At 39.0% G+C, this 22866-nt stretch overlaps 1 protein-coding gene and 1 pseudogene across 6 annotated transcripts in view; one reads left to right on the top strand and one right to left on the bottom strand.

Moving 5' to 3' along the window:
- Positions 1–22866, bottom strand: part of AKAP6 (A-kinase anchoring protein 6) — a 483440-nt gene that overhangs the window by 275925 nt on the left and 184649 nt on the right. For all 6 annotated transcript variants that reach the window (XM_045450650.1, XM_045450656.1, XM_045450655.1 and 3 more), the window contains exon 3: positions 9208–9459. In XM_045450650.1, the coding sequence (XP_045306606.1) occupies positions 9208–9459 (252 nt within the window). The remainder of the gene's footprint in view (positions 1–9207; positions 9460–22866) is intronic.
- On the top strand, positions 5831–6475 carry LOC123583530 (annotated as a pseudogene).

Here is a 22866-nt window from a genome sequence, read left to right as displayed (position 1 = left end):
ACACAACAAACAGGGAGATTTTTGATGGATGATTAGCTGAAGACAGAAGGGCCCTGGAATCCTGTGATGCCTACCATGCTAAGTAAAGCCTGGTCTAATCTAGCCCCTTAGGAGATGAAGGAAGGAAACTAAAACATGGAGGGTCATTTATCCCTTCAGGCCTCTTTTCTCCTGGAAGAAGAACCGGGTGAGCAAACTGAAGGCAGAGGTCATGTGGCCGCTGGACCCTGTGTCCTTTCAGCCAGGTTATCCCAAGATCTGGTCATTCTAGAACCTTGCACTGGTTGTTGTTGTTGTTGTTGTTGTTGTTGTTGTTCATTTGTTTGTTTTACTTTTGGAAATTTTCTCTCCCTTCCCACCTTCACCTTGCATTTATCTCTTACTCCCCTTACTGGTACCCACAACATTCAGATAAATACTAATAAGCCTCATTTAACTTTTCTAAGCCTCAGCTTCCTCATCTATAAGTGGGGATGGTTGATTACTACTATTACTTTTTCATTTAATCCTCATAATAACTTTCTTCTGGGGCCTGTACCATTGTCCCTGTTTTATATAGGAGGAGCCTAAGCCAAAAGAAGGTATGTAACTAGCATACAGCCTCACAACTAGGGGCTGAACTAGGCCTTAAATGCAGGCCTTCCGACCCTGAGTCCACACTCTGACCTCTATATCATAATTTTCTTTGATTCATTGGCTATTATTTTAAACAGACATACCCCCTCCTCCAGTTTGTTTTCCACATTGTCACTAGAGTAATCTTTACAAATTACAAATGTGGTGTTTAAAGTCTTTATTAGCTTCCTGCTGCTGGGTTAAAAATCCAAACCCTTCCAAAGACAGTCATGTAGAGAACTCTTTCAAGCCACTCTCCCCTCCCTGGCTATACCAGCCGCAATGCCCTTCTTTCAGTTTTTGAACATAATGCATTTCTTTTGCCTCAGGGCCTTTGTACATACTATTTCCTCTGTCAAGAACATTTCCCACCTACAATACCCCTTAACTAGTTTACTCTTACTCACCCCTCAAACCTCAGACCAAGCTTCACTTCTTCAAAATTCCAAACTCCCACCTAAATCAGCATTTTTTCTTACAAGCTCTCATAAAACTATGTTGTTTTTCTTTTAAGCATTTACATCAAACTATAAATAAATACTTCTGTGATTACTTGATTAATTTGTTTCTCCACTATTTTGTAAGTACCATGAGAGTATCAAGCACATGAAAAATGGCTGACTCACGAGAACATTTGCAACATTTGGCATGGTGATGTGCATAGAGTAAGTACTCACAGATACATCTGTTGAATAAATGAATGAATGGGTGAATGATGATATTTTGGAACGTATCTCTATGCCTTCATGTAATTTCTTCCTCTGATAATGTAGTTTTAGCTGACTCCAGTGACTAAAAGCCCAAGTTTCAGAGCCAATTCTAGCTCCAACACTAATTAGCTATGTGACCATCAGCCAGTAGCCTGATGTCACTAAACCTCATTTCCTTCATCTGTAAAAAGCAAATGATAAACCATGTCAAGGGCCGTTGTAAGTTTTAAAGGAGATAATATATGCAAAACACAAGTCTGGCACATGGATAGGTGCTCAATGAATGTTCACTCTTACTACTTATTATATTATTACTTTTACTGATCAAGTATATTGAGGGGGAAAGTGTCATCAAAATGAGAGGTGTCCCTATGCTAAATTACATTGTACAAAATGAGAAACCATTATTAACTGCCAATCTCAACAATAATTATCTAAATGAAATTGTGTGGCTTTTATGCTTCATTCCTGGACTAAGCCCATGAAATGACAAAGTCAGAAGACAAATCCACTGACGAATGAGCCAGTCAAACAAAAGTCATACTTTATGCAATTTTTAAGAGAGTAATATGGAAATTCTTATCTAAAAGCAGGGCTTGGGGTGCCTGGGTGGCTCAGTCGGTTGAGCATCTGACTTCAGCTCAGGTCATGATCTCATGCCTCATGAGTTCAAGCTCCACGTCGGGCTCTGTGCCGACAGCTCGGAGCCTGGAGACTGCTTCTGATTCTGTGTCTCCCTCTCTCTCTGCTCCTAACCCACTCACATTCTGTCTCTGTCTCTCTCAAAAATAAATAAACATTTAAAAAAATATTTTAAAAGCAGGGTTGTTCAGGCAACTACAGATGTTGGTGAGGATGTGGAGAAAGAGGATCTCTTTTGCACTGTTGGTGGGAATACAAACTGGTGCAGCCACTCTGGAAAACAGTATGGAGGTTACTCAAAAAATTAAAAATAGAACTACCCTACAACCCAGCAATTGCACTACTAGGTATTTATCCAAGGAATACAGGTGTGCTTTCTCTCATGGGCACATGCACCCCAATGTTCATAGCAGCACTAATCAACAATAGCCAAAGTATGGTAAGAACCCAAATGTCCATCCACAGATGAATGGATAAAGAAGATGTGGTGTGTGTGTGTGTGTGTGTGTGTGTGTGTAATGGAGTATTACTCAGCAATCAAAAAGAATGAAATCTTGCCATTTGCAACTACGTGGATGGAACTAGAGGGTATTATGCTAAGCGAAATTAGTCAGTCAGAGAAAGACAAATATGATATGATTTCACTCATATGGGGACTTTAAGATACAAAACAGATGAACACCAGGGAAGGGAAGCAAAAATAGTATAAAAACGGGGTGGGACAAAACATAAGAGACTCTTAAATAAAGAGAACAAACAGAGGGTTGCTGGAGGGGGGATGCTCAAAATGGGTAAGGGGTATTAAGGAATCTACTCCTGAAATCATTGTTACACTATATGCTAACTAACTCAGATATAAATTAAAAAACAAATTAATTAATAAGCTAACCAATAAATAAATAAAAGCCAGGTTGTATTTTTAAATTTTTAAATTCAGTACTCAGAACTTATTCCTTCACAAAATTAGTATTAGTAATGATAGTTAAGTTCCCAAGCTATCCCATAAGTTGGTATTTAAATTACTAACTAGTTGAAATTTGCATTATTTTCTATCATTTGTGTCATGAAAGTATAGCACTGCAGCTACTTCAGTGAGGTTAAAGAGGTTTTAAGTAAAAGTGTTTCTATGATGGGTAGAGAAAAAGAAATTTGAGAGTTCAGGTAAAAATTAGACCCTTACAAGTGCCAGGCGCCTGTTTCTGGCCATGTAGAATACTGCAGCCCTGGGAAAGTATTTGGTCTCCATTTTGAGATACTGTCTTAAGTATCTTAAGATCAGGGAGACTGTTAGGCTCAAAAATAACTGGTACTCAAGAAATATTAGATGAACATATGGCATGAAACCACATCTCAGATAACAGGGTATGGCTGCCTTTTCCCTAAGTCTTCCCCTAGAGATCCCTTCCCTGGCCAGTCCTTTGTTTGGAAAAGAAAATGCCATACTCAAAGACACTTAGTGCTCCAAAGGGAACCCTCTCCCGTCCTGTTCCCAACCAGACCAAGATTTCTGTTCATGGCTGAGTGTCACTCAGGGGTAACTATTTTTAATAATGCTGCACTTTTAATGTGAAAAAAAAATCCCTCCCTGAAAACAAAACAAAAAACAGCTTGTAGAGTATCCATTTCATACCCTAAAGACCAAATTTATCAGATAAGCATGTACCTGAGGTATTTTTTAAACACAGTTTGTTACTAAGAACATACTTCAAAAGTACTTTTTCTAGATTTCACCATGCAGAGGGCATTTTTTTAAAGTTCTCTGAAGTATCTCAGAGCAGATGAATAATGAGTTTCATTTCCTAAAATATTGCTTAGCAATGCTAATATTTTTAGCCCCACTGCTTTCTTCTGGACCAGTCGTCCCAGACAGTTTTCTAATGTGTGTAATTAATAGTCTCGGGTGGATAGGGAGGTGGGGAAGAATGAGCGTTGTTTTGACTGTCCTTTTTTCTTCAGAGATATCACATTTAATTGCGCAGTGCCGTGAGTTGTGTCATGGGTGCCTAGCAATGTCTAAGCTCGAATATACCTCCATTTCATATGCTATGAAGCAGTTTCTCAGATGAAGCTTATGTTTTGTGGAGATGGTAATGTATTCACTTTATTGACGGATAATTTATTCACTTTATTGCTGGCTTCTATCTGGTCTCAGACATCAAGGAAACCCTTCCCCTGCCCCCAGTTGAAAACAAAAAATTTTGCATTGTTCGTCACCTATGATTAACTGAAGCTCTTCCAAATGTCTTCTTAGACATTTTCTTTTTAAAGCATTTTTTTTTTCAACGTTTATTTATTTTTGGGACAGAGAGAGACAGAGCATGAACGGGGGAGGGGCAGAGAGAGAGGGAGACACAGAATCGGAAACAGGCTCCAGGCTCTGAGCCATCAGCCCAGAGCCTGACGCGGGGCTCGAACTCCCAGACCGCGAGATCGTGACCTGGCTGAAGTCGGATGCTTAACCAACTGCGCCATCCAGGCGCCCGACATTTTCTTTTTATACAACTGCATTTTGCTACCAATGAATATGAGATTTAATGCTCATAATTTAGAGATTTGAATATCTCCCTATTAAAAAGCCCCCAATGTTATATCAGTGACCATGGTCACATCAGGGTTAGTTTTGTGCCCTTATTTAGAGTTCTTACTGAGAAGAGAGTTTGAAATAGAATTTACTGGTTTTAACCATGGGTACAGTAAAAAAAATTTATATGCCCCTCCTTCCCCTTCCTCCTCTAATCTCACTACATGCTGTTTGTTATGCTTCAACTACCAACATATAAAGTCACAGACCTCTTACTGGTGGGCAAGAGGAAAACACACACAAATAAATTCAAAGAGTCTCTATTTTCTACAGGCTAAAATTATGAGTCAAATGATTAATTTCCAAGATTGATCCTATTCCACCAACCTAAAATAGTATCTCCGTCTTCTATCCCTAAAGCAGTGATTATCTTCATTATTTAATTCAACTTAACCCATCAGATTTTTATATACAGTGATTCTAATAAGGTGCTGTGGTTGATAGAGATGATTATAATCCGGTACCAACACTCATGAAGTTCAGATCTAGCGTATACTTTGTCATTATATAAACTGACCTGTGACAAGTGCTCATAGAACACAAAGGGTGATGGTGTGTGTGCTCTGGAAGGATAAGTGCACTCCCACAGAGAGGGTTAAGTATCATTTAGGTAAAGTGCTTGCCACACCATCTGGCTTAATCACTGTTTGCTATTGTGTTAATATTATTAATAGTTACCACTACTGGTGTGATTTTACCTCAACCTCAGTCATGTCATCTGTAAGATGGATACAAGAGTATCATCTGTAAAATAAGAATACTGGGACCATCCTTGCCTGCCCTCCAGAACTGTTTGAGGCTCTAACAAAATTATGAAGGTGATTCCTAACAGGTCTCATTCATCTCTGACTGCCTACTGCCTTACAGATAGTAGGAAATCAATAAGTATTTAGGGGAGGTAAAAGGAAAGTGGGAAGGAAGGGAGGGACAGAGGAGAGAGGGAGGAAAAAAATCACTATTATTATAATACAGATTGATTAAGAGGTAGTTTTCTTTGTTCTATTTATTCCTAGATTTATGCCCTGAGGTAGTCACTTAACCTCTCTTAGATTCAATTTTTCCCATCTATAAAATGGAACTATTTTTAATATCTCTTACCTTCCTTACTAAATGAAACAATAAATATAAAGTGTTTATCAAAGTATCTGAAATATAAAAAATTTCAGTACAACACATTTTTACACAATGTTGAGCTTTGCCCTGTTCTTTTTATTTGTTTACTTGATTGGTTTTATCTTAATACAACATTTGTTAATTTGTTTTCAAATATGGTCTGCTTCTGATGAAAAATCGTGAACCAGATGATAACTGTCAAGGAAGATTTAGTTTTCAATATCATAACCAGAAAAATTAACCACCTCCCAGAAGCAGAAAGGAATCTATTTGAACATGGATCAGTTTATATCGGACTTAATGCGTCTCTCTGTGGTCTAATAGCAAATAGTCTTTTTCGACGCATCTTAAACGTGACACAGGCTTGTATAGCTGCTGGCTTACCAATGGCAGTGATCCCATTTTTGACTGCGCATGTATCTTACAAAGGTTTTGCAAATCTACCTTTGAATACAGGTGATTTGAATTGTGAAACCTGTACCATAACACGGGGTGGACTGGTTGGTCTTGTTTTTGGTGGTCTGTACCCTGTTTTCTTGGCTATACCCGTGAATGGTGGCCTAGCAGCCAGGTATGAGTCAGCCCTGCTACCAGAAAAAGGAAACAACTTACTGGACTAGAATTTCTAAGCTCATCTTTAGAAAGATGTTATTTCCCATTTTGTTCCAGACCATGTTTGCAGCATACCTTGGATCTAGACAATATAAGTTAGTTATAAAGGCTCTTCAGTTACCTGAACCTGGCCTAGAAATTCAGTGATTGTTAAACAACTTTGTACACAAAAATAAAACTGTAATGTATGAAAAAAAAAAATATGGTCTGCTTCATATTTAAATACAAGAATAAAACTTAACATTTTGTTTTTGCAAAGACAGAAAAGAGAGAACTTGCCACTTTTTCAGCTTCCCAACTTATCCTCTAATATGGCTCAGAAATTCAACTGACTTACAAAAAGAGAAAATGAATTCACTTTCACTGGGAGGACATCTACTATTCCAGGTCATCAGCCTGTTTTATGCCATTTTCTTCTTCATTCTAGAAATCTTCCACAGCTGACTTTATTCTGATGAAGCTTAGAATTTTAACCCAATTCTCTTCCCATTTTTCACAGTCCCAGTGTGCTTGCTGGCAGAAACAAATAAAACTAAGCAGTCTTTGAAATGGTCTCATGGAATTCACACTAGAGGCACAAACAAATAGGATCAGGTATCCATTGCTTTGGGAAGGATGGTAATGGAAACAGTGCTTCAATTCATAGAAAAATGTCAACAAAGCCGATGGCTGAGAATCCACTGTTCCTTTATCCCTCACACAACATATTCTTGCATATTTATGACAGAACTAAAGAATTCCAAATATGAAAATGCACTAAATTGTTTCCAATCAAATATGTAAATAACTGTTGAGCTCACATTGCGAGAACCATAATGGATACTACTTAGTATAAACTTGAAACATAAAACAGTGGCCAGTGAAAATTAGTTAGCCTCAATGGCTTTTTCATCATTACCTGGGCTACCCTTCATGAATGACACAAATACATGATGAAAGTATTCCACAAAACAACAACAATGATAACAATAAATCCTAGAACACTGCTCTATCCCCCACTCAACAACAAAGAGTTGGTGATTAGTAAATGTTTATTTAATGAATAAATAAATATATAAAGGGAACCGGTTTGATCCAATAATTTCTAATGCCCCCTCTAGTAGTAGAAAGTAGGCAGATCTGATGACTGATCGATACTGGATGTTAGAGCCAGCAGAACACATAAGGAGGAAAAACAACAACAAAAATATATAGATCGAAGATGGCAGGTAGATTTCTATAGAGCTCTTCAGAATTTAGAAAAATCTTTCCCAACTCTCATCTCTACCTCATTACATATACCTCATGAATACCAGATTTAGGGCAAAGTTGGACAGTTTGGGATTCTTAATAGCCTCTCAGGGCCACAAGATCCCAATCAAGGACCACCTAGGGATCGCACCGGGGAGGGATGGCATCTGGGCACGAACACACACACCAACGGATCACCTTATGATTAAAACAGGGCTCTACCGAAGTTGGTATCACCTCCCCCACTGCCTTGATGGCAGCAAAAGCTGAATGAAAACAAAGAACACGACATAAAGCTAGAGGTGAGCCTAGGAGATTTGGATTCTCATAAACTTCCAGGGCCTGCAGGGAATTTGCTACAGCAAGAGCATCATCATGAAAACAATAATCAACAAGTATAAATCATTTATGAGAATAAGCACAAACTTGTTTTGTTGTTGTTGATATTGCTGGAGACACTGAAACATTAATACTAAATTATGCAACACTCATTATAAGACCTGTTAATCTTACTTATTTATGTGTCTTGTAAACCTCTATAATATATATTTTCCGCAAAACCAAAGGTAGAGCACTAAACTGGATGTCAAGAGCCAAGGGACTATATACATGCATATGCACACATTCTATGATTCTACACACCATATCTATCTACACATCCATACACACACACACACACACACACACACACACACACACACACACCACAGCCCCTGCTTAGTTAGCACAATGCTTTGCTCCCATACATATGTCAATTTTATTTGGGGTTAGGAGAGTTCACTTGGATTAAAATTCACAGTCTTCATTCTTAAGCCATGCATCAAAAGTGACAGCAATAAGCTCTTTAAACTACCCTTAATATGAGTACAAAAAAATACAAATACATTGGTTGTGTAAAATTCTGAAACCCATTTGACTTCTTACATCCAGAATGGCTTTTTTTAAAGCATATATTTAATCATGTCAATTCCCCAAACTCTTTTTCTTTCCCTAAAATATATTCTAATTCTTTTAATACAAGTTTTAGTATGACTTTTCATCTTCATAATCTGACCTCTGCTTACCTAATAGGTAATCCTGGTCCCTTAAACTTTTTGCTCCAATCCTTTCTATAGCTCTCTGAGACTGTCATTCTTTCTCTTACTTCTGGATCTTTGATGATGCCATTCTTTTTGCCTAGAAGATTTTCTACCTTTGTTACCCAGTCTAATACTGCTTCTCCTTTAGGTCCAACCTGGGACTTTCCTGTCTGAATTAGGTTCCCCTTTTCTATCTTCCAGTAGCAATATGTAGACTTAATCACAATCTGCCTTTAATGTCTGTCCTTCTGTCTCTATCCCCTACTAGACCACTTGAGGGAAAAGACCACATTTTGATCACTATTATACTCTTAGCACCTAGTGCTTAGCATATAGTAAGTGCACAATAAATATTTATCAAATAACTGAATGGGGAGCAAGAAGCCAGGTGAGTACCAACAACTGTGGGTGGTATCTGGGCAAACCATCAGGTATGAATTAACTCTGGTCTAAAGCTTTATTCACATTAAAAGTACCCTAGCCTCCAGTCACTATACCTAGATTCAAAGCCCAGCTCAGGCCCTGATTATTTACCTACGAAAAGTTCCTATCCCACATCTCTGAGCCAAAAACATTCTTCAAATGGTCACACGTGATGACACATGACTTGGCTTCACATACCCACCTCATTTGTCTCTTCGGAGAAAGCCTGCAGAATGTCCGTCTGCCTGGTGTAGTTGCCATTGGCGTCCTGCAGACCCTGCAGGATGCGCTCCCGCAGGACCAGCACCGAGACTCGGAGCTGATGCCAGAGGAGCTGCACGGCGTGGATGTCCACAATCACATTGACCGAGTAGGACAGCAGCTTCAGGGAGAACTCTGTTTCAAGGAGGGCATGGATTTGCTCAACATGATCAGAAATATCTTCGCAAATGTCCTGTAAAGAAAAACAAAATACATGAAGGCTATTTTCCCTTAACCTAGGGACAGTGGCGGCAGGGGGTGGGAGGGGTGGGGGGGGAGGTTGATAAAAAAAGTCACTCCTTCACTTAACGCCAATTGCCAGGGCCAAAGGGTCTGGTAAACTGCGGGTTGGGTAACTTGCCTTTATTTTTTTTAATTTTTTAAATTATTTTTTAAATATAAGTTATTGTCAAGTTAGCTAACATACAGTGTATACAGTATGCTCTTGGTTTCGGGGGTAGATTCCCGTGATTCATTGCTTACATACAACACCCAGTGCTCATTCCAACAAGTGCCCTCCTCAATGCCCATCACCCATTTTCCTCTCCCCCACCCTCCCCCATCAGCCCTCACTTTGTTCTCTGTATTTGAGTCTCTTATGGTTTGCCTCCCTCCCTCTCTGTTTGTAACTATTTCCCCCCCTCCCCTTTCCCCATGGTCTTCTGTTAAGTTTCTCAAGTTCCACATATGAGGGAAAACATATGATACCTGTCTTTCTCTGACTGACTTATTTCACTTAGCATTATACCCTCCAGTTCCATCCATGTTGTTGCAAATGGAAGGATTTTACTCTTTCTCATTGCCAAGTAGTATTCAATCATATATATAAAACACATCTTCTTTATCCATTCATCAGTTGATGGACATTTTTTTTAATGTTTACTTTTGAAAGAGAGTGACAGAGCATGAGCAGTGGAGGGGCAGAGAGAAAGGGAGATGCAGAATCCAAAGCAGGCTCCAGGCTCTGAGCTGTCAGCACAGAGCCCGACACGGGGCTCGAACCCACAAACTGTGAGATCATGACCTGAACTGAAGTCGGATGCTTAACTGACTGAGCCACCCAGGTGCCCCCATTGATGGTCATTTAACTTGCCTTTATTTAATATCAGATACGTAGCTGCAGGCTGTATTCTTGGCCACTGGACCTTCAGTACATGCAGGTAAGTTGATCTTTTTCTAAACCACAAAAATGCTACTGTTCTTTCAGATTCAATTCTTTCAGATTGAAAGTTCAGCCAAGGTAAGAGGTCACCTCACAAATCCGCTCTCTATTCTCTTTAGTTACCGTTTGTTTGTGATCCTGGCAAGGGAGCCAACAGCTGATCTCTTTGCTAGTGGCAAGTTCCTCTGAGCACACAGTGTTTCAGGAGAGAGGCATCATCCAGACAGGTAGCAGGGAGAAACGTGGGCTAGAATGTGCACTTCATAGGAACACCCAACCATGCTCTAGAAGCCATGGGGTCTTTGATGTAAGGGACAATTGTCACATTCCCACAAGAACAGATTTTCATCTTTAAATTCATAATGAGTATCTAAATTTCAACCCACACTTTGCAATCAGAATCACTCTTTTTAAAAACCTTTTTATTTGATTATAGTTGACACACAATGTCACATTAGTTTCAGGTATGCAACATAGTGATTCAAATTCTCTAAACTTTATGCTATGCTCCCTGCAAGTATAGCTACCATCTGTCACCATACAACACTATTACAATATCATTGACTTATTCCCTATGCTGTGCCTTTTATCCCTGTGATACTTATTCATTCCATAACTGGAAGCCTGTATCTCCCACTCTTCTTCCCCCATTTTATCCACCCCGCATCCTCCCCTTCGCTCTGGAAACCATCAATTTATTCTCTATATTTATGGTTCTGACAGAGAAAGAAAGTCAGAAAAATTCCAAGGACAAAAAAGACAAAATATGGCTGTGTTTTTAAGACCTGGACATTTTAAATAAAAACATTACTAAATCAAAGTTTCAATCTCCTCCACACATACTATTAGGTAGGCAGATTTGGTGCCGGATATGTCACTTGTCCTTACAATTTCCCAAATTTCAATTGTGCTGTCAGAGGCTGGCAGCACAAAATGGGTAGCATCAATGGTAATATTTACTCAAGCAATTTGAGTCCATTAAGCATCATAAGGATGAACATGTCAGCTAAAGTACTCAGCGACTCATGTTTAGTTATGCATCAGTGAGTTTTTTAAATGGGACTTTTATTTATGATTTTTATTAAGGCTAAAATGTAGGATAACATTTGAGGTCTGAGCCCTATCATGACTATCCAAACAGTCAGTCTAGCTGGAAACATAACTTTTCAATTTCATATAATTCAATTACTCGTTTTTAAAGAAAAACTAAAATGGAATCTGTATTTAATGTGTAATAGTAGGCAAAAAAAAATCTATTGAAGAATGACATAAAATTGTGCTGAATTTTTAATAAAAATTATTGTAAAACTCCAATAAGTGCTCCAATATTATTTCTTGAAACTCAAGAACTAATTGGTGATACTTATGTAAATTGGTGGTAATAATTTGAAATAGATTAAAAGTTTAAACAGACTTTGGAATCCTAATTAGGTAAAGTTCTGACTAATGTGGCCCATGAGCACATGCAGTCCAAAAAAGATTTGGTGCAAAAATCACATTACCTCATCAACCAGTTCATGGAAACCACTCAAAGCCAGATTAGCCAGTCTCTGCTGGCCTTCAGCACATCAGGGCAGGCCTCTAACTGCTATCATCAAATAGTCCATATTGCCTGGGATCTCAACAGATGCCTCCTTGGAGCATTTACTCCAGTTATTTCCCACACTTCTTATTCTTGATACCTCAACCACCACCCCAGAGTAAATGTCCTGTATCCTTTGCCCTCTTAGGATGCTCATTTCCATGTAGTACTGTGTTACCTTGGAGAACTCCCTTCTTCCCACTGCTGATCTCTTACAAACACTGTGCACTTTCCTGGCTAATACTCCCAGTCCATTGTATAAGAAATTCTCCATAACTTTTTCACAGAATAGTACATGTATCTCTTGCTCTTACCCAAACATGACTCTGTCCCGGGTTCCTGCTTCCCCCACTGCTATCCCATTGAAATCTGTTCCTTCTCCCAGCCCTCACCTGAGAGATGGGGGAAGGGCAAGCCTCTTTACACTTTCTGATCATTACTCTTTTGCCCTCATACTAACACCCTTTGTTTCTACTAGGTGTCTACTCTCTGCTATGCCTTCCCATCTTCCTTCTTCATTGCTATTACCTATATTCTCTTGCACTCCTCACACTGAAGAATGCATGTGGTTCAGTTTTCCTCTCCCTATTGAGCAGACCATTACCTGAGGTAATGTTTACACTGATGAACCAACCAACACCCTTGCCTCAAGTTTCCTTTACTCCACAACCCTTAAGACCTTCATGACTACTCCATTAGGACAACTCTGCCATATCTCTATTCTGGACCTTGTCACCACTCTACCTGTGGAACAGTATCAGAAAGTCTCCTCTGCCCCCAAACTCTCTTTGTCTTTTTCACTCCCATTCTCCCACTATAGGTGTTCTCCAACCTCATCTAGGCCACCAGCCCCCTCCACCCCTTTTTCTCATAAACCACCCCCTCCTGCAAAGCCTCTATAGTGATCACTTCAACCACACACTTGGCAGTGTTTTCCACTTTCTCACATTCTTGATTTCCTCACTTGGATTTGTTAATATCAGTCTCCTGGGCCCTACTATGATCCTGCCGATTCAGAATACATTATATACCTAGGACAGGAAAAGGTTTGGGTAACTATTATGCCACCTGCTCAGAATAGCCAAAGAGTCATTTCTCAACCACCCCACTCCCACCTTCCCATATAATATGTTATATACAGTCTTGGCACCATCAAAACAACATGCCATCACTCCTCTTACACATCATTTGGTTCCTTCATGATGAATGTAGGAATTTAATCAGACCCAGGCCATGGTCAAGATTGCCAGGCAACTATCCAGGGGAAACAATGTATAAGGGGCACTAAAGCATCAATGGTGCCAGTTAACTAAGGTCTTCACACCCTCCTCCTTACATATCTGTAAAATAGAAATTACCCCTGTTCCTACAGAAACAGATGGGCCCTGAGAGAAAGAAACACTGTCCCCACAAGAGCTCACCTCTCTCTATCGAGTATTTTTGCAATGTGCACATGCAGTGTCTGCTGAAATTCTGAAACTAAATAATGCATGGCATGGTACAACTTTCTGGGGTCTATTCATTTATTTAATCATTTGTATGCCCTCTACTCTGTCACCAGGTGTCTGGTTTGACAAAATTACATGCACACACAAACTGTAGAACAAGAATTCCAGATGTATGTGTAGGGTGTGTGTGTGTGTGTGTGTGAAAGTATGTACACCCTCCCCCAAACATAAAACTATACTTGGAATATTCGATGAGAGGTTTGTTGAGAGAAATAACTGAGTGATTCTGAATCTGTATATGCTTTTTAATGATATAAAATCTGCTTTCCTCTGTCCCTCTACATAAATGTCAACCAAACATTTAAAGAATAATCAGTTTGAAGCTTCTAAGCCTTAGCCCCTTAACAATTGCCAATTTGCCATACGTTTATATGAAAGAAGCTGAATATTATTGACATTCTGTTTATTTTAATGCAGTCAGATAACTAGGTATTAGAAACTTTTAAAAAGGATTTGCTAAATGGCTTCCTTCCAGCAGAGACTGTTTGGAATTAAAAGGCTCTGAGAGATCTGACCTGTTGGAGGCCCTGTGGGCACTAAATTAGCAAGGTGAAGAGGAAGCATTTGAGGTGGGGTCGGGGGGAGTGGAGGGTCAGATCAGAGCCCCACTGATGCATATAAGGAATCACTAGTGTCCGGCCTTGACTGGACATGTGACTCAAGTAGATAGCAACTGGAGAGTGGACTCAACTCACATGGCCAAACTGCTCAGCATATAACAAACTTTTGAGCACTGCAGTGCCACTTGCTAGAAAAAAAGTTAGTAATTTTAGATTCACAGATTTTTAGGAATACAAAAAGAAACAATCCCTTCCAGTTCCGGACTGTACACATACACACACACACACACACACACACACACACACACACACGTCTTAAAGATGTATAAGCAAAAATATTTCTCTCCATCTGCTTACTGAGAGCATTAACACTAACATTAACATTACACAATTAGAGATGTCAAATTTAACATGGCAATGACTGGTTAAGCTGATTTAGTGACTAAAATTCACAACAAATGTTAATGTTTGATTTCAGATTCTTTCCTATTTCTATAGAGGGTGTTAGTAGGCAGAAACCTGAGTGTCTGTAAAGGAGATAAGATCAAGAAGGGGATGAGGACGTTGAAGACTGTATGAGTGACAGCCATGGAACCCTTTCCAGATTCAAAGGGAGAGATGATTCCCAAATATGCCTCACTTGGGACAAGGCGACCATGGACAGACCCACCAGTCCAGACTTCTATCACTCTAAAACCCCAAATTCAGTCTCTTTCCCTTAAAGGCAGCTCTCATCCCTTGTATGCCATGTCCACAGAGAGCTAGAGGACTCTGGGACTGTGTGAAGGTAGGAGAAAAGCAGATCCAGAGAAAGGCAGCAAAGGATACCAAGACAAACCATTAACCTTCAGAAGTTTGCCTGTCCTGTTCTCTTATGAACAAATGAAAAAAAATCATCTAACTTCCTATGAATATGGTGAAAAAATGCTGTTTCATATAATTTGTGAAGATTTTATCATCATCATCATAATGTAGCTTCATTTCCAGAGTATATATTTTGGTTGATGAATGTTCTCCCCAACTAGTCGATTGGTTCCCCAGCACCTCTTCATATAATTAGTGCCTATCAGTAAGTTGGGCACTCAAGAATTTTGACAATCAGGATCTTACTTCAACATACTGACAATAAACAAAAACTTGAGTAGATAGAATTGTTTAGTTTTACTTTTCAATATCATCAATTGGTATCAATTGCTTTAGCTACATAAAAGCTCCCATGACTCTACATCAATATATTATTCCCCTATATCTTTTCCTCTGAGAAAAGATATTCTCCATCAAGCCCATTTAGTTGACTCGATCAACAGATGTCTCAAAGAATAACAAAATTTTAAGTTTAGGGTAGTTTTTAAATGTTCTTGTTCAAAACAATAACATTTGTTTTTAGAGATCCTTAAATTGTCCCTGGAACAACCCATAATTATTAAGGATAGAAGAATAATGTCTTTAGAAATCAGTCACTTCTGTTTTTTCAGTGAATGTGCTGGGGATATAAAGTTGAATAAGGCCAGGGCTTGCCCCCCTACCCCAGAGTTCCTTGCCTGGTAGGAAGGAGCATGTAACCAGAAGCCATAGTTGGGAAAATAAGTATTCACAGAGGGTACACAAATGAGGAGGAAATGACTGTGCCCAAGGAGGCAAGGAGGAAAGGGACAAGAAAGCTCTTCTAAGGAAGTAAAGTTTGGGTCTTCAAGGAGACCAGGAAGGTGAGGTGGAGAAGGGCATTCCAGGGAGTAGAAGATGTCAATGTGGTCACCCTAAATATGGACCCAGGGTTTGGCACTGATTTTTCTTGGTCATGGCATATTAGACACAACTCATAAAAGAACACAATTTATTTCATCAAAATATAAAACTTCTACTCTGTGAAAGGTATTTTTAAGGAAAAGATAAGTTACTGGGAAAATATTTGCAAATCACCTATTCAATAAAGGATTTATATCCAGAATACCCCAACTCCCTCTGATCTATGGGAGATATGTTCATGATCTCCAGTGTATGCCTGAAACAAAAGATCATACTGAAATCTATATATACTCTGTTTTCCCCCTATATATACATACCATGATACATATACATGATAAAGTTTAATTTATAACTTAGGCACAGTAAGATATTAATAATAACTAATAATAAAATAGAACAATAGTAACAATGTACTGTAATAAAGGTAATATGAATATGGCCTCTTTCTCTCTCCCTCTCTTTCAAAATATCTTATTGTACAGTTCTCACCCTTCTTCTTCCTATGACGTGAGGTGATAAAACACCTATGTGATGAGATGGAGTGAGGTGAATGACATAGGCATTGTGATGTAGCATCAGGCTACTATTGACCTTTTGCCGATGCGTCAGAAGGAGGATCATCTGCTTCCAGGCTACTATTGAGCACAGATAAGTGGGAGCTACAATATATGTAAAGAATTATCAAAACTCAACAGTAAGAAAAAACCCAATATAATTACACCATGGGCAAAGACTTGGACAAACGCTTGACCTAAGTGGGTACAATGATGGTAAAAAAGCACATGAAAAAGAACTTTCAGCCTCATCTAGCCATTAGAGAAATGCAAATTAAAACCACAGTGAGATACCTGTATACATGTATACTTGTATACATTTTTAAAATGGATACAATAAAAAATACCAAGTGCTCAGAAGTGCCAGAGCAACTGACACTCTCCTACACTGCTAGTGGAATGCAAAAGGGTACAGGTACTCTGGAAAACAGTTTAGCCGTTTCCTATGAAGTTAGACATATGGTTACCATATAACCCAGCAATCCCACTCCTGAGTGTTTGCCTTAGAGAGATAAAAACTTAGGCACATACAAAAAAGAAAAGAAGCTACTCATAATCACCAAAACCTAAATGTCCTTCAGTGGTAAATAGATAAACAAATTACAATGACTGCACGTCTATATAATACACAACAAGTAGGGGAAAAACTATTGATACATGTAACAATTTGTATAAATCTCAAAGGCATTATGCTAAGTGAAAGAAGCCGGTCTCAAAAGATTGCATGCTATATAATTTCATTTATACGACATTCTCTGAAGAAAATTATAGTGATGAAGAATACATTAGTGGTTTCCAGGCACTGGGGTTGGGAAAGCATGACTATAAACTGAGAGCATAGGGGAGTTTTGGGGTGATAGAATTGTTCTGTATTCTGACTGTGGAGATGGTTATATGAATCTCCAAATGGGTTAAAATTTGTAGAACTGTACAAAAAAGAACTGTACCAAAAAGAAAGTCAATGTTGCTGTATGATCATTTTTAAAATAATGAAAGAAAAGAAAACCAGTTTATAGTCTCTTAGTAAAATGCATATAAAAATTAATTTCGGGTCACACATTCCCTTCAGATTCTTGGAAATTACAAAGAGCACACTCATTACACAGCACTATTATCTACATCCCTGATTCCACAACTTCCACATTATTTCCTGGCAAGTATAAAAGAAAATGAGACTAAACTAGAGCCCTTCTCAAAGTGAACTAAACCAAATGGCAGTGGTTAACAATATATCTTCAAAGTTGCATCAAGACTTTTTCCTTAGACATGACTGTGTTAACGTGGGAAAGTGACGTTCTTCATTTTGTTTAATCCACACACAGCACAGTAGTCTCTGTGGCATTCAATTACTCACAGAATATGATGCATTGAATACATTATGTTGCCAACTGCCCGCTTTACTCAACCTTCTTGACACCTGTGGTCTCAGAATTGCAGCTGCTGCCACCTGTCTGAAACAGGAATCTCCTGTGGTCACTGAAGCAGCTCACATAAACACTGACCTGAGGCTGGAGTTTACAAATAAACTCCAGCTGGTTGGGTGCTTTTATTTTATTTTATTATTTTATTTTATTTTTTAATTTATTAACTTATTTTGAGAGAGAGAGCATGAGTGGGAAGAGGGACAGAGAGAGAGAGAGGGAGAGAGAGTCCCAAGCAGGCTGCACTGCCAGAGGGGCCTGAACCCACGAACTGTGAGATCATGACCTGAGCCTAAATCAAGAGTCAGACACTTAAGCAACTGAGCTACCCAGGCACCCCTGGGTGTTTTTCTTTTAATTTACTTGTGTGTTTACGTAAGAGAGTTGTGTGTTTATGTGTGTTTATGTTTATTCTTTTTTGTGTGTAGGATTGTTGTATATTTTTCAGTTGTATCTTATCTTTTCTAGATAGAGTACTGATACGTATTCAACCAGTATGTTCAGTTTCCACTAGCATGGGAGAAAGATGAGGATACCTTTCATGGCAGTGCTCTAATTGCTTCAGCTTCTGCTACTTGTCCCTGGGAAGGGATCTGTTTGCTGTCTCACCATAAGGCCACCATGCCCCTTCTCAACCATTCTCAAGACACCTTGAAGGTTTTCTTGTGAAAGTACAAGTATCCATGGACCAACACTCTTCCAAAGGGTCCCAAAGTGTCAATCTCCAGGCTCTGTGTGTATTTTTGGAAGGAAATCCACCCTTCCTACAACTTCCTCGCCCAGGTACCAAAGCAATACTAGGCACCTCAGTTTCATGAAGTCCCATTAATACAGTCCTTCCCACTTCTTTCCGCTTCTTGCTTTGCCCCACATGCCATCCCCAAATGAGGAAACACAGCAAATCCCCCCAATACCTACAATCTGCCTCTCCATAGGAACAAACAGTAATTGGCAGGGACTTCTCCATTCATCTACAACCCCAAATAGTGTTCTCTTTTTCTTTTCTCCTAAAAGTAATTTCACTGTTTCCCTTAAAACACTCCTGACTTATATTTGTGTAACTGTGGGACACATTCAAATGTCTTTTCTAAGAAATTGTGAATTAAAGCATGCTTTTTAAAGGGTAGTCAGGTCTCACTTCCACTTCCAATGTTTTCCTAACAGAGTTTCAAAATTCTTGAATCTTCATCTTAGCCAGCACGGACCACTACATTTAGAAAAATGTAAGTTACATTTTTGAATTACAGTTATAAAATGTTTTCCTGATCTAAAGTCACTAAGACTAGAATTAAATATCAAGAGGCAGGGCACATGGGTGGCTCAGTTCGTTAAGCATCCAACTTCAGCTCAGGTCATGATCTCACAGCTTGTGGGTTCGAGTCCCACGTCGGGCTCTGTGCTGACAGCTCAGAGCCTGGATCCTGCTTCAGATCCTGTGCCTCCCTCTCTCTCTGCCCCTCCCCTGCTCACACTCTGTCTCTCTCTTTCTCAAAAATAAGCATTAAGAATTTTTTTAAATATCAAGAGGCATTTTCTATACATATTTTAGTCTTACTGCAAAACGCCATGTCATCCTGACTGATCATTTTGTTTATTAGCAATTGTAGATATGCCCACTGTATGTGTGTGTGTTCACTCACTAGAAAAAAAAACTGAGAGGAGACTCCTACCTAATACATGGGCTTTTATTTTAAAGTGCAGATCAAGGGAACACTACAGTCACTTGGTTTAAAAACAAGAAAAAGAAAACCTCATGTGTGCCTATCCCTATGAAAGTGAGCCATTTGAACTGAACCTTGCAATTTTATATTAAAAACTTCCTATTGCAGAGTATTAATGTCATCTTCAGTTGACTTTCAAAGCTGTGATTTCTCCAAAAAAACAGACAGATATTCCTATGACAAGGTATTTTATTTCCCCAAATTAGACTTCTCCCTCTTTTTTCCCTTCCTCGAGTAAATATACTTTTTTAAAAAATGTTTATTTATTTTTGAGAGAGAGCATGAGCAGGGGAGGGGCGTGGGGGGGGGGCAGTACAGAGGATCCGAAGCAGGCTCTGTGCTTACAGCAGAGAGCCCAATGCGGGGCTCAAACCTAGGAGCCGTGAAATTATGACCTGAGCCAAAGTCTGATGCTTAACCCACTGAGCCACCCAGGCACCCCACAAATATACTTTCTTAGTGGTCCTGGTTTCTTCTCTATCATATCATTTCTTCTTTATCATATCATATCTCGTATCTTTATCATATTAGAATGGCTCTGGTGGGAGGGAGGGAGGGGTCCTGAGACTTTTTATGGTCATCACAGTACATACTTCTCTCCAGAGTTTGAAGAACTTATGGCTGCAAACAGTTGTTACCCTTTTAATTGCTACAGTTTGGAAAGTATGAGGACTGAAAGGAAATTACTTATGTGCAAATGATTTTGCTGTTATCATTAGCTCTAACTCATCCATTACTCTGACCAGACTGAACCTTTCTAGATGCAGAATATGCGTTTTAACTGTCTCTGTGTCTATCATGCCACACTGCTAGTAGCATACTGCCACACATTTGGTCAGTGTTCAGAGGATGTCTGTAGAATTCAACTGAATAGAATACTGTGTTTCACAAATCAATCCCCATAAAGTGAGGACTAGTTTAGTGTCCTCTCTTAAGTGAATCCACACTGAGTGGCGCTCAATTGGCAAATGCAAGCAGCTGACACTGGATGTCAGCTGTCTTGATCAGTAAAGGGGCTGAAAAAGCATGTAGGTTGGGGAGAGTAAAGAGGATGATAGAAAGAGGAGGAATATGGCGAATATAGACTTGGAAGCCTTTGCACTTCCACTCTCATATTCTGAAAGTCTCCTCTGTCTTCCGCTGATAAAGGACCAGCTGGAAGTTCTATCTGGCCATACCTGGCCACATCCAAATCTACATGGTTCTTCTTTTCATGATTTAAAATTTGTTGCTGTTGTTGTTAGTATTGTTATTTAAAAACTTCAGAGGATTCATTGATTGAAATATCACTTTTGGGGCACCTGGGTGGCTCAGTCAGTTAAGCGTCTGACATCAGCCCAGGTCATGATCTCACGGTCCTTGAGTTCGAGCCCCATGTCTGAACTGATGTCAGTTCAGAGCCTGGAGCCTGCTTAAGATTCTGTGTCTCCGTCTCTCTCTGCCCCTTCCCCACTCACACTCTATCTCTCAAAAAATGAATAAATGTTAAAAATTTTTTTTTTAGAAATATCACTTTAACTTCCTAATCTCAGGCTCTCACTTGTATGAGAGGGAAAAAAACCCTTAGCAAAAAAAGATGAGAACAAAATTGACAATTGTTATTGCACACTGGAGAAAATGTTTTATTGGGCTATTGCTTAGACACATTCACACACAGTGTTCTACATGACTCAACTACATAAAGATTCAAAATCTAAGTTCATTCATTAACGAAAATCATAGCTGTGGCCTTGACTCTAAACAGCCCATTTGGAAATTGCTTAGAAGATCTATACTTCCCACATCTTCATAGAAATGATTTCAGGTAGAAATTGACAGAGAAGTCAGCGGTGGTTCTTACACTACAGTGTGCTTGTGAATCATACAGATTCTGGGGCTGCTCCTTTGAAGAGAGATGGGACCAAGAGATATGCAGTTTCTTAACTACAACAGAGTGGCCATGATGCCAGTGTTCTCAGCACCGCATGCTGAAAAACACTGAGACAAAGATGGGTCATCTGTCTAGTCCAGCTGATACTAAAAAGGGAACCACATGCACACCTGTTGCTACACAATCATAAAAACAAAATCTCCCAGCAGCTTGAGAGGTAGCCCACCACTGACGTTATCCAGATGTGTCTACAGTACAACTTACATTCATTTTGCCCCAGAACATGATTTCCACAACTGTTTTTACCCACTGCTGACAGTGTTATGATAATCTCTAGGTCAGCATCAAGCCTGCAGACTTGTTTAACATGCTTTTTTTTTCTGTTCTTTTACACTTATAGAATGAAACAGATATGCGAAATCACACAAAAACATATAGCTTGGTAAATTATTATAAAACAAACATCCTTGTAACCAATACCCAGGTCAAAAATTTTCCAGCCATGTACCTTCTCCCCATCATAGGCCCTCTATCTCTGTGAAAGTGACCCTTATCTGACTCACATAGCAATCACTTTCTTGCATCTCTTTCTGTTTTATTACCCAAGTATGCATTCCTAGATACTATGACTTACTTTTGCCCAGTTTTTCACTTGATATGTCCTTTAAGTCTTTTTTTAATCTATAGATTCCATATATATTCCTTTTTCATACAATTTATCTGTTGAAGATCGTGGGGCATTAGACCTGCAGAGTTTCCCATAATTAGGATTTGTTGATTGCAGTCACCATGTAGATTCCTCTGTCTGCTCTACTTCCCTCAAACTGGCAGCTGAATCTTGAGGTCTAATTAGTAGTATGTTCAATTTCTTTAACAAAAGTGTAAGTACGGTTGTGTTCTTTCAGCAAGAGGCTTTTAACTTTGGTTTAAGTCTTCTGTGACAGTTGATGATACCAACTATTCTGATAGTTGGTGCTCTTTGCCTCAATCTGTTAATGCTTTGGAGGTTGCAGAATGATGATATTCTATCATTTTGTTTTCATTTAATAGCTGGAATAACTTTATTAGAAGAAGCTTCCCTTTATCAACTATTTGTTTACAGTGATACAATTCACAAAGGAAAGTCAAGATAAATGCTTGATTCTTTTTGTTACTCAGTTTTCAAGATAATGAACTGCTCTTCTGTCAAATCAGAAGGTAACCAACCATTTGATTTACTTAGTATCAAATACTCATTAACTTAAACATATTTGATGAGTTTTGATCCATTACAATTCTCAATCTTATTGAAGCTCAAATTGTCCATCATTGGCCAGTGGGATCCCCTTCAACTTGACTTCAAGTTGATTGTTCTAGTTGTTTTCAATAGCTTCCTTGCTCATCTTGTCTATTTATAGACTTGAAATTAGCCATTTCTCTAAAAAGCCTTGGTTTCATTTCATGGAAAAAGTTTTTCCAGACTATAATTTGTGCAAT

Source organism: Leopardus geoffroyi, chromosome B3 (genome assembly GCF_018350155.1).
Source record: "Leopardus geoffroyi isolate Oge1 chromosome B3, O.geoffroyi_Oge1_pat1.0, whole genome shotgun sequence".
NCBI classification, from domain to species: domain Eukaryota; kingdom Metazoa; phylum Chordata; class Mammalia; order Carnivora; family Felidae; genus Leopardus; species Leopardus geoffroyi.
Note: the sequence above shows the minus strand (reverse complement) of the source record. Positions and strands in the feature narration are given on the sequence as shown.